Source organism: Salvelinus alpinus, chromosome 4 (assembly GCF_045679555.1).
Source record: "Salvelinus alpinus chromosome 4, SLU_Salpinus.1, whole genome shotgun sequence".
NCBI lineage: Eukaryota > Metazoa > Chordata > Actinopteri > Salmoniformes > Salmonidae > Salvelinus > Salvelinus alpinus.
This window is the reverse complement of record NC_092089.1, coordinates 33,632,565-33,645,362: the sequence shown is the minus strand read 5'-3', so window position 1 is coordinate 33,645,362 and position 12,798 is coordinate 33,632,565. Positions and strand designations below refer to the sequence as shown.

Sequence of the window (12,798 nt, the reverse complement as noted above, 5' to 3'; positions counted from 1 at the left end):
AAGGGAAGTGGAAAAGGTTAGAGGGATGTGGCGACAGGTGAAGAGAGAGGGAGGGAGAGGACAGGGTAATGATAAAAAGAGAGCCAAAGACAGAGAGGGAGCGTGAGGAGTATAATTTAATAAGTTAATGCTACGTCGAGGAATGCAGAGACTACATACCAGAAGTTATACACACCATTACACCGCCATACACACACACAGACCACACAGACAGACATGCAAGAAAACAAAGCTATACATAATGTATGCTGCAGTCATACACTGAATAGAACAGTAGCTAACACTTACAGTCATACACTGAATAGAACAGTAGCTAACACTTACAGTCATAATAACAACTGCATACCAGGTCACTTTTACAAGGGATTTTTTATTTAAAAAATATATACAATTGATCAACTTGGTTGAGCACGTCCCCCACCTTATTCAAAACAAATCAATGTCTGCATATATTGTATGTGATTTGAGAATAAAACTAGTTTGTCTTTAGTAAAATCACCAGTAACAATTCAATGTTAAAAAGTGCTGTAAAATATTATAAAATCCAATACATGGCATTTCACTGTACTTGTGCACCTGACATTAAAAACTAGAAACTTGAGTGCTATCTATCCATCAACCCATCCCTAGTTTCCATGTTTAGTCTCCCAGAGATCAGTCAGCCCTGCAGAGTGACAGGTGTGTCCTCTGACTAAGGGATCCTGAATAATGGCAGCATGATGATGGGGCTTTAAGGAATGTCAATAACTCAGGGATAACGCCTACAGAAGACCTGTCTGTGCCCTAACAGTACTGACACAACTATTACTGTACAGATATAAGAATCAATCTCTTGTGGTAATCAAAAACCATGGCACAGAGACAACCTAGACGGGTGTGATTTTTAGAGGAGGAATGCACTGCACACTGAATAGTAAAGAAATATGACAGATTGATACATCCCTAACTTATTTTGTAAAACAAGAATGTGCACATCAAGACAGTAGTAAAAGACAGCAAAACTACAGTAGTTTGATCTTCACGCCCAAGCAGCAACTTATCAAAGAACCATTCAAATATACAACATCCTCCTATGCAGCATTAATAACCATATAAAAAACACTTCAAAGACTTCAAATATGACATATAATGCTAATATCTGTTTGATATGTTTGTGGTTTATTAATGCAAGATAGAGACAGGGAAGATAAAAGCTATACAGATTCCTATCTAAATATTAGCTTGAGTACTACTGCAACACTAGTAATTAATACATTTCACATTTACATTTTAGCCATCCTTATCCAGAGCGATTTACAGGAGCAAGTATGGTTAAGTGCCTTGCTCAATGGCACAGACCTATTTTTTTCACCTTATCAGCTCAGGGATTCGAACCAGCAACCTTTCAGTTACTGGCTATCTATCGCCACCTAATACTCAGTAATATAGAACTGTAATACTATAGATGGGTGTTAAATCTGTATTACCCTAAACACAGCGTTTAACTCAATTGTTAGTGTGGTTCTCATACCTGTGTGTGGCACATTACAAGTTTGCCTGTTTTACAAACAGCACTGTCTAAAACTGCTTTTTATAAACATACGATTCCTCATTGGTTCGAATGTGCAAAGAATATATATATATATATTTGAAAAACATATAAGAACAGTACGGTCGGTAATCAATAATCAGCCTCATTGCCAAAAGGTTATATAATACATTATGACATATTATGAAAGCATGGCAACACTTCCACCTAGTCTATCAGATCTGGACCAGGTGGAACAACTACCATATTGCTTACACTGTAACAATCCTATTCTCTCAGGACTACACAAGTGAGGTCAGGGACAAGGGGATGTGGCTGATCTTCTCTCTCTCCCCATTAGCACCTCACCCATCTCTCTCTCTCCCTCCCCTAATTATCCTATACATATGATGAATAGTCTTGGTCCCTCTCGGTTTCTCTTTTGAGTCGACATAGAGAAGAGAAACCTGTAAGGGTCCCCTACTTGGTCTATACAGTCTGCATCTCTCTCCCTCTACTGATCTCCATACATGGTCTCCAGCTCCTCTGCAGTCCCTCCCAGGTCCATGTCTCTCAGCTTCTCCAGCAGATGGTACAGTAGAGGGCGTGCTAGCACCCCTCCCCCTCCCTGCATACTTCCCTTAGCCCAGACCCTCAGCATCTGGTACTGGGCTTCCTTAGTGTCACGGAGGTGGTCATTCTCAGCCCTCTCTATCACTATGTCACTCACACCCAGCGAACGCACCAGCTCCTTCACATGGCGCGGGGGGACTTGGTCCAACACCGAGTAGATCAACTCAGAGACTGGAGGGAGAGAGGAACAGAGAGAGGTGATAGGAGGGGAAAGAGATTAAAATAGAGTCCAATATACACTACATGGCCACAAATATGTGCCACAAATATGTGGACACCCCTTCAAATGAGTGGATTCGGCTATTTCAGCCACACCCGTTGCTGACAGGTGTATAAAATTGAGCACACGGCCATGCAATCTTCATAGACAAACATTGGCAGTAGAACGGCCTTACTGAAGAGCTCAGTGACTTTCACACTGTCATAGGATGCCACCTTTCCAACAAGTCAGGTCGTCAACTTTCTGCCCTGCTAGAGATGCCGAGGTCAACAGTAAGTGCTGTTATTGTGAAGTGGAAACATCTAGGAGCAACAACGGCTCAGCCGCAAAGTGATAGGCCACACAAGCTCACAACACGGGACCGCTGAGTGCTGAAGTGCGCAAAAATAGTCTGTTCTCGGTTGCAACACTCACTACCCAGTTCCGAACTGCATCTGGAAGCAACGTCAGCACAAGAACTGTTCGTCGGGAGCTTCATGAAATGGGTTTCCATGGCTGAGCAGCCGCACACAAGCCTAAGATCACAATGCGCAATGCCAACCGTTGGCTGGACTGGTGTAAAGGTTGCCTCCATTGGACTCTGGAAACGCGTTCTCTGGAGAAATGAATCCCGCTTCACTATCTGGCAGTCCGATGGACGAATCTGGTTTTGGTGGATGCCAGGAGAACGCTACCTGACCAAATGCATAGTGCCAACTGTAAAGTTTGGTGGATGAAGAATAATGGTCTGGGGCTGTTTCATGGTTCGGGCTTGGCCCCTTAGTTTCAGTGAAGGGAAATCTTAACTCGACAGCATATAATTACATTCTAGACGATTCTGTGCTTCCAACTTTGTGGCAATAGTTAAGGGAAGCCCTTTCCTGTTTCATCATGTTAAAGCCCCCGTGCACAAAGCGAGGTCCATACAGAAATGGTTTGTCGAGATCGGTGTGGAAGAACTTGACTGGCCTGCACAGAGCCCTGATCTCAACCCCATCAAACACCTTTGGGAGAAATTGGAACGCTGACTGCACGCCAGGCCTAATCGCCCAACATTAGTTCCCACCTCACTAATGCTCGTGGCTGAATGGAAGCAAGTCCCCACAAGCAATGTTCCAACATCTAGTAAAAAGCCTTTCCAGAAGAGTGGAGGCTGTTATAGCAGCAAAGGGGGGGACCAGCTCCATATTAATGCACATGATTTTGGAATGAGATGTTCGACGGGCAGGTGTCCACATACTTTTGGCCATGTAATGTATATAAAAAAATAAAAATCACATTCCAACACACACACATACAGCTTTGTTTTCATGAATTCTCAGGACTTTTTGGAGAGTAAAAACATATTTCCTTTCAAAATCCTAACCCTTAAACCTAACCAAACCCTAACCTTAAAAAAGGTCCTCATTTTCCAGAATTGTTCTTGTTGTCCTACCTTGTCAGGACATTCTGATGACTCGTCAGGACATTCTAGTCTGGATAAAATAGGTAAACATGTGCACACACACACGTTCGCATGCACGCACATGCACACACACTTACTCTTGATCTCCTTGGGGACACAGTCCGGTAGCTTGCTGAGGGGCTCCTGTTCACACTCACACACTGGGCTACATGAAGGGATACTCTGGTTGAGAACGTTCTCTGTGTCCTCTTGGATCAGCCTCTACAATCACAGAAAATGGAAAACATCAGAATTCTACTATATAGAACTGCATCCACTAACAGTACATCCTAAACCCGGGGAGTACAGTACAATCAATAAAGGAAATCCTATTGGTTTCCTCCCTGGCACTATGGTGCAAACAGTCTATAAATGCTCTTGGGTATTCAAAACAGTAGATGATTTGGTATCTATTTTTTCTCCATACAAGCCTTTTAGAGGTTTTTATCAGATTGGGTTTGTCCAGTCAGGTCAGAGGTGAAATGTGAGATGTCAGGGGTCAAAGGTGAGAGGTCAGAGATGTATCTCACCCGAGTAGACGTCTCAGAGACCTGAGAGGTGATCTCAGCAGAGGGAAAGGAGCTAGACCCCTTTGGTTTCCGTCGGACCACAAGTACGCCCATGATCACCACAATCACCAGTAACAACACACAAACATAGCCGGACACAACCAACAGGTAGGGAGACCAAACACCCCATCCAGTATCTTCGGCTGGAAAGAGGGAAAAACATGCAGAGAATGAATACGTTCTGCAGCCCTTAGGGCAGAAATAGTCTAGTTCCAATTTAAGCAAAACAAAAAAAAGTTTCAAAGTATCTTGTGACCCACCAAATAAACAAACTATGTTTCTAGCCAGACCCAGCCACAAAGTATCAGAAACTCACGATGTGCACTGCCATCGACATTGGGAGTGGGATGTGTGCCTGAAGAACACTCCTGCTGGCAGTCAGCAGTCAGCTCACAACTGGAGAGAAAATGCACACAGGAAATGGTATGTTATTGAAGAGGAAGTGGCCCGTTTGTGAAGAGGAAATGATTAATGTTGAGACATGTGAAGAACAGCTCTACAGAAGAACCATCCAGGCCATCCTGTTGCAGCATACCCCCCTCCGGAAAGACAGAACACTGAAAGAGACCGTTACCAGCACTGTATCAGTGGCCACCACTGCCTAAGGTCTTGATATATGGTTATATCCTGCCTGGTTGGCCCTGTCCGGGGTTATAGACCCCTACTGTCACAGCCTTCAGTAATTATGCTGCAATAGTTTATGTGTCGGGGGGCTAGGGTCAGTCTGTTATATCTGGAGTATTTCTCCTGTCTTATCCGGTGTCCTGTGTGAATTTAAGTCTCCCTCTCTCATATATATATATATGAAAAGCCAACTGACATTTACTCCTGGAGGTGCTGACCTGTTGCACCCTCTACAACTACTGTATTATTATTTGACCCTGCTGGTCATCTATGAACGTTTGAACATCTTGGCCATGTTCTGTTATAATCTCCACCCGGCACAGCCAGAAGAGGACTGGCCACTCCTCAGAGCCTGGTTCCTCTCTAGGTTTCTTCCTAGGTTCCTGCCTTTCTAGGGAGTTTTTCCTAGCCACCGTGCTTCTACATCTGCATTGCTTGCTGTTTGGGGTTTTAGGCTGGGTTTCTGTATAGCACTTTGTGACATCGGCTGATGTAAAAAGGGCTTTATAAATACATTTCATTGATTGATTGATTGATAAGCAGTAGATTAGGGTGAATCAGGTGTGTTAGTGCTGTGCTGGAACTAAAGCCTGGACACACAGACCTTCTCCTGTCAACCTTACATAGCAACAGACTGTATGTCTCTAGGACCAGGGTTGGTGTGACCACAAAACAGCTGACATGTCAAAATACTTCTTCCTTTTTAACTCACCCACGGGAAGAAGTTTGTTGCACAATGTTGCAGACGGATTCTATTAAACTTCCCATTTACAAGCAGAATGTTCATTTTTTGTTACTTTGTTTTTATTGAACAACACAATGATAATACAAATAAAGTAAAAGAACAAAAAAGGTCTGGCAGGTACAGCACCCATCATACAATTTTACAGTATGAAACCCATTTTCCCTCTCTCCTCTTTAGTTCTTAAAGCAAAGGTCATATTTCTTTAACAATATCCATTGTGTCACGGTGGGAGGGTCTTTTTGTAGCCATTTCCTAGTGACAGCCTTTTTACTGGCTGCCAGTAACACCTTCAACAGGTACTTTTCTCTATTGTGTAAATTATCAAACATTTCACCCAAATACAAAGAAATGAATGTTTGTTCTATGTCAAATCCAATTATTTTTTCAATGTTAGATCTTATTTCTCCCTAGTAAGTTTTGATTGCGGGGCAGGACCAAAAGACATGAGAGTGGTCTGCCCTCAATAGGCCGCATTCTCTCCAACAAGGGTGTAGGGAGCCAGTCTGTTTGGATTTCAGTTTAGGTGTTATGAAGAAACGTGTAACATTCTCTCCAACAAGGGTGTAGGGAGCCAGTCTGTTTGGATTTCAGTTTAGGTGTTATGAAGAAACGTGTAACATTCTCTCCAACAAGGGTGTAGGGAGCCAGTCTGTTTGGATTTCAGTTTAGGTGTTATGAAGAAACGTGTAACATTCTCTCCAACAAGGGTGTAGGGAGCCAGTCTGTTTGGATTTCAGTTTAGGTGTTATGAAGAAACGTGTAACATTCTCTCCAACAAGGGTGTAGGGAGCCAGTCTGTTTGGATTTCAGTTTAGGTGTTATGAAGAAACGTATAACATTCTCTCCAACAAGGGTGTAGGGAGCCAGTCTGTTTGGATTTCAGTTTAGGTGTTATGAAGAAACGTATAACATTCTCTCCAACAAGGGTGTAGGGAGCCAGTCTGTTTGGATTTCAGTTTAGGTGTTATGAAGAAACGTGTAACATTCTCTCCAACAAGGGTGTAGGGAGCCAGTCTGTTTGGATTTCAGTTTAGGTGTTATGAAGAAACGTGTAACATTCTCTCCAACAAGGGTGTAGGGAGCCAGTCTGTTTGGATTTCAGTTTAGGTGTTATGAAGAAACGTGTAACATTCTCTCCAACAAGGGTGTAGGGAGCCAGTCTGTTTGGATTTCAGTTTAGGTGTTATGAAGAAACGTGTAACATTCTCTCCAACAAGGGTGTAGGGAGCCAGTCTGTTTGGATTTCAGTTTAGGTGTTATGAAGAAACGTGTAACATTCTCTCCAACAAGGGTGTAGGGAGCCAGTCTGTTTGGATTTCAGTTTAGGTGTTATGAAGAAACGTGTAACATTCTCTCCAACAAGGGTGTAGGGAGCCAGTCTGTTTGGATTTCAGTTTAGGTGTTATGAAGAAACGTATAACATTCTCTCCAACAAGGGTGTAGGGAGCCAGTCTGTTTGGATTTCAGTTTAGGTGTTATGAAGAAACGTATAACATTCTCTCCAACAAGGGTGTAGGGAGCCAGTCTGTTTGGATTTCAGTTTAGGTGTTATGAAGAAACGTGTAACATTCTCTCCAACAAGGGTGTAGGGAGCCAGTCTGTTTTGATTTCAGTTTAGGTGTTATGAAGAAACGTATAACATTCTCTCCAACAAGGGTGTAGGGAGCCAGTCTGTTTGGATTTCAGTTTAGGTGTTATGAAGAAACGTATAACATTCTCTCCAACAAGGGTGTAGGGAGCCAGTCTGTTTGGATTTCAGTTTAGGTGTTATGAAGAAACGTATAACATTCTCTCCAACAAGGGTGTAGGGAGCCAGTCTGTTTGGATTTCAGTTTAGGTGTTGATACGTGTAACATTCTTCCAACAGAATTCTCTCCATGACCTTGAGTTGGTGGAGCTTTGTTGAGTCTCTAATATGTTCAACCATGTTTCATCAGTTATTTCAATGTTAAGTTCCTCCTCCCATTTCTGTTTAATATAGTTTGTAGAATGTTTCTTTGAGGATTGAATACCCAAGTAAAGATTTGAAATAGTTTTTTTGTTACTCCCCAAGTTGTATGCGTTAGTGAATACTTGGATACATTTTGAGGATCAATCACTTTTATCTCCATTAAAAAAATAGTGTTGTACTTATATGTATCTGTAAAATAGATTTTGATCAATTTTGTTTATCTAAGCCATGTTTTTTTACTTAGGTCCTGGAAATTCTCCAGGATCTCATTCCTTATAATTGTACTGAATGATGTGATGCCTTTCTGCGTCCATTGTTGAAATCTGCTGTCCTGAGTTGCAGGGATGAAGCTGGGGTCGTATGTGGGCCAACTCAGCAGTTTGATCTCTGTCTAAATTAATTTGCTTAACAACCCTAAACCATGTCTTAAGCGAGAAATGAATCCACTGATTTTGTCTATTGTATATTTCTGTTACCATGCCCTTATTTCCCAAAACGGACTGTATGGGTATCTCTGTCAAAGTAGTCTCAATGTCTTTCCATTTGGATTCGTATTCTGAATTGCACCAACAAACCAGAGGTCTCAATTGGGCTGACACATAATAATCTTTTAGGTTTGGTAAGGCCATACAATTACCAACAAATAGTGGGGGTAATGTTGTATATCTAATTCTTGGTATCTTACTGTTCCAGATAAACCTTGATATCCGTTTATCCCTAAACCGTTTAGGTGGGATTTCTATGGGCAGTGATTGGAACAAATACAGTAACCTCGGCAGTTTGCTTGTTTCAATTCTACTACTAAGATCTAAGGGAAGTGAATTCCACCTGTCCAGGTCATCATAAATATTTTCTTGTTGATGTGATCGTAATTCATGTCATAAAGTTTGGGTGTATCTTTTGTTTGATTTACTCCAAGATATTTCATGGATGAAGAGGTATACTTACTCTTCAGCTCTTCCTGTGGGGTATAATTATATACTAGGGCTGAACCCAAGAGTTTTAACGGACAAAAGAGTGTCAGCTTGTTCACAAGCCAGTACTCACATTTTGCATGGATGACAGGCCTTGTTTTTCTTGTCTCGGAAGTAGAAGTCCTCACATTCACACACTCTGTCATTCTCTTGAGTACCTGTCAACAACAATATGTACACTCAGTACACACACAAACTTTGTCATACACACACACACAAATAATACTACTAGTACTACAAGACAAAGGGTTGTCATTATTATGTAATAACCATTATACTGTGTAATCCATAAGTAAATACCAGGTTGGGTGGAAAAACGTGAAACATTATGAACCACACTAGCAAGACAAACTCACATGGTTGCGTTTCTCTCTCTCCAGGTCCACATGTCTCGCAAGTGAGGCACTCCCATGTTCCCGAGTTTATTATATTTTTGTAGAAGCCTTTTTTGCAGTGACACATTGTGTTCTTACTCTTCTTGCATGATGACACCACTTCCTTATTGTCTACAGGTGTATGGAACAACACAGCCAAGGAGAACAGAATAGAGAGAAAGAGAGAGAAGACAAGAGACATTTGCTATCATACCACATTGAGACCATCTATAGTGATGCCATTTTATTCAATGTATTTTGTAAATACTTGCACATTATTGTAAATCATTGAAAATGTTTCTAAATAATTGTACTGTACCAACACAGCGTGTACATCGGAGGCAGGTATTGGCATAGTTACTCTTCTCTCGGTACGTCTGGCCCTCTTCACAGGGGACACATTTGCTATTCCCGCCGTCCTTAGTGCAGTGCTCCTCCAGCTTAAACCCTGGAGAACACAAGGCATACATACTAAGGGGGAGGCAATACAATCCAGCATATTTATTTACTGTAAAACCTGGTAATACGTCAGAGCTAAAACTAGGCTAGAGAGTGACAAATATAGTATACAGTATGTAGGGCCTACCGCGTGACAGACGACTGAACGGCCGTCTTTTATACACAATAAGAGTAGAATCTTGAAATAAGATGTTTGTTTAAAGCTGGAATCCTTAAGTGGTGAAACTGCCACATCCATTTGGGATATTACAACAAAGAAGTTACTGCAAACATATGTTTTCCCCCTCTGACATCAATGCACAGGCACACACATCTCCCCCGCTGCACCGAGTGAGCCAATTGAAGCACACGTAGCATTCTCTTTTGCCTTGCGCAACATTTGGTGATCCAGAAACAAGAGACCACTTGTGTGGCTGTTTTGTACGGAAATCTGGGAATATTTGGCCAATTAAACATTTGTGGTTCCTCTCAGGAGAAAAGAAAATAGACTTTTAAAACAGGATTGAGTGAAGTAGCATCAAATATGTTGAATGAGCAACTAATGAGCATGGAGAGTTTGACGAAATGACCTTATATCTTTCAGTCTAATACGGATGTTTACTTATTTTTGTAGCTCTTCGTTAGACACACGCTTTTTGTAAACACCGGTAGGTAACTGTCCTCTCCAAGTTTAGCTGGAATTTAGCCCCGAAATTATTTAAAAAATGTGATTGGTTGACGATATAACATTGGCCTACATCTCTTCTTGCGCTGTGCAGAATATCAGATCTCAACAACATTGGAGAAGTGTTAAAAACGTCCATCAGCAGTTGAAACAATAAGAAAGCGTAAAAAAAGTTGAGGGATGGGGCTGGAGAAACGTAACCACTCTCAAATTCATAGACAGAGCTATGCAAGGACTGACCATCCATGATATCAGAATTATAGTTTTAATCATGTTTTGAGACTATACAATATTTGTTAACATTTACTTTGTTTACAAACATTGGAGTAAAACAAGCTTATATTTGGGGTTCTGATGGGGTGCGACATTTGAACTAAGCTCATGAGGCATTTCTAAGTTATATTCTTCAAAAATCAATAGGTACATATCATTAATTAAATCAAAAAATGAATGTAGTTACTGCAGATTTCCCCTTTATCACCCGCACCACATCCTTATGCTATAGTATATTGTCATAAGGGCAACTTCACTGCAAAAGAGACAGATTGGAATGTAAATTCTCATCAAATTAATAGGAAGTCAATAAAATAAAATAAAAATAAACCTTTTTCTAAATTAGTAGTGTTTCATTTGTTGATAAAATGAGGGACATGATTATTTGGTTGCGGGACGTGGGACAAAGGGCAAAAATGAGGGACTGTCCCACACAATCTGGGACATGTAGTTACCCTAGTTCTGGGGCGAACAGTGGCACTGCACTGTTCCCTTTAAAGCGGATTTGATCTTTAGCTCAATGCATAGTGTATGGAAAAGTATAAGTTACATCCACATTACACTCTGGAATGGAAAAGCCCAGCTGTATAAGTGCAGTGTAATATAGTACAGAAGGCCTACCTTCATGGCACTTTCGACAGCATGTCCCGTTAGCATTGTGGTAATGACTCCCCTCAGGGCATTGAAACTCCTGGGTCCTAGGAGGTGGTGGTGCCGAGAGGGAGGGGTCTACTGACCAGCACTGCAACATTACATTACATTGTTGTTATAGAACAGATACAATCAAATACCAGTCATATGTAATTACTGTTATATATTTTATAACTGATTGATAGGCTACTGTATAGGCCTATTCCTGAAATGATTGACTAATTTATTTACTGATTTAATAATGTATTAACACTGAATTGAATGGTGTGAATAATTGACAAATTTGATAGTTGATGGATTGGTGGGGGATAATTAATGTATTGCTGAGAAATAAGTACGACTAGATGGGGCATTATGTTATTGGTAGAGGGCATTATGCATCTGTTCATGTCATGTTAAAGTTTCTTACCAATACGAGCAGAGCGCAAACGTTCAGAATGCATTTTTCCTTCCATTTCCCTCTCAAGACGTCCATTCTTTCACACCACTCTCCTCACTAACATCATCTTTGAAAGAACAACACCTGCAGAAAGGAGAGATGGGGTAAAACGTGTGACAAAACTCTTCATAATGCTTTCACACATTAGGCCTACTTGACTTACGTTTTTTCTAGTGCAAAGAAAATGTTGTCAATATGAATCAGTATTTCACTGTGCAAAAATAACTTTTTTCTACCATGTCTAGGCTATATAGATATGAACTTTGTTTGATTTAAAACACATAGCCTAGCTAGCGTTATAACGTAAGTCTCGGAAAATAATTTACATAGCCTATCGGGCCTAGGCTATGAATTAATTTATTTTAGAATGTAACCTTTGTTTATCTAGGCAAGTCAGTTGAGAACAAATTCTTATTTACGACGGCCAAACACGGCCGCTCTATGGTACTCCCAATCACGGCCAGTTGTGATACACCCTGGATTCGAACCAGAGTTTCGGTAGTGACGCCTCTAGCGCTGAGATGCAGTGCCTCAGACCGCTGCGCCACTCGGGAACCCATGTATGGCGAGGTAAATTATTTTCCGGGACTTACGTTATAGCTGGGCTATGCATTTTAATTAATACAAAGTCCATATCTAGTTCAAGAATAAACTCCACTTAAACCACAATAAAAACCGAGAAAACGTATTTAGTTTCGATTTCACTGTAGCGTACACCCACTGCTTTTAGCCGCAGAAGTCCGATATTATCAATCTCTTTTCCCAAAACTATAGGCGGAGAGTTACCGTCACTTACCTTTATCAAAACCGCCCCTACATGACAAATGGCGATGCAGTCGAGTCTCCAAAATTAAAATGTAATTTGTAGTAAGACTTTAAGAAATGCATTCAAATCTCAAAAGATACGCCAGGGTATTAAATCGCGAGTTCTAGTGAGGGGGCGGACTCAAACGGGAAAATGGAAACGTCATTGTTTCAAGGAAGTCTGAATTGCAGGGCGTAATACAGGTTACGCCATAGTACTCGATTGAGCAATAGCAGGCTGTGCGCCTATGGGTCACAAGAGACATTTCCCAAGTGTATAAAAACAACAATTGAAACACCTGCAGGGTGCTAGGGGGATTGTTTATTTTATCGGGATGTAGCATAATGCTAAATACGCATTCCCCCTCTGCCTATCGGAGCAACAGGTGAGAGGGGTATGTTGAGCGATTTGTTACATTCATTATCACTACGTCAAGGAAATATAGTATCTAACAAAGATATCTACGTAAATTTTAGGGAGTTGTGTG

At 41.2% G+C, this 12,798-nt stretch overlaps 1 protein-coding gene across 1 annotated transcript; it reads right to left on the bottom strand.

Moving 5' to 3' along the window:
* Positions 1–350: 350 nt before the first annotated feature.
* tnfrsf1a (tumor necrosis factor receptor superfamily, member 1a) lies at positions 351–12,483 on the bottom strand. The gene is made up of 10 exons (XM_071396673.1): positions 12,303–12,483; positions 11,477–11,590; positions 11,038–11,158; positions 9,340–9,468; positions 9,003–9,152; positions 8,720–8,804; positions 4,669–4,748; positions 4,314–4,495; positions 3,882–4,005; positions 351–2,311 (listed from the first exon to the last, which is right to left on the bottom strand). The coding sequence occupies exons 2-10, from the start codon at positions 11,540–11,542 to the stop codon at positions 2,022–2,024; spliced, it is 1,227 nt and encodes a 408-aa protein (XP_071252774.1). The 5' UTR covers positions 11,543–11,590; positions 12,303–12,483; the 3' UTR covers positions 351–2,021.
* Positions 12,484–12,798: the final 315 nt, after the last annotated feature.

What these genes read in the sequence shown, in the direction of transcription:
- tnfrsf1a (XM_071396673.1), bottom strand. Translation starts at nt 11,542, where the DNA reads ATGGACGTCTTGAGAGGGAAATGGAAGGAAAAATGCATTCTGAACGTT. An exon ending in GCCTGTCATCCATGCAAAAT is followed by an intron (nt 4,749 to 8,719) that starts GTGAGTACTGGC and finishes TTTTCTCTCCAG; the next exon opens with TTGTGAGCTGACTGCTGACT. An exon ending in TCTCTGAGACGTCTACTCGG is followed by an intron (nt 4,006 to 4,313) that starts GTGAGATACATC and finishes CTGTGATTGTAG; the next exon opens with AGGCTGATCCAAGAGGACAC.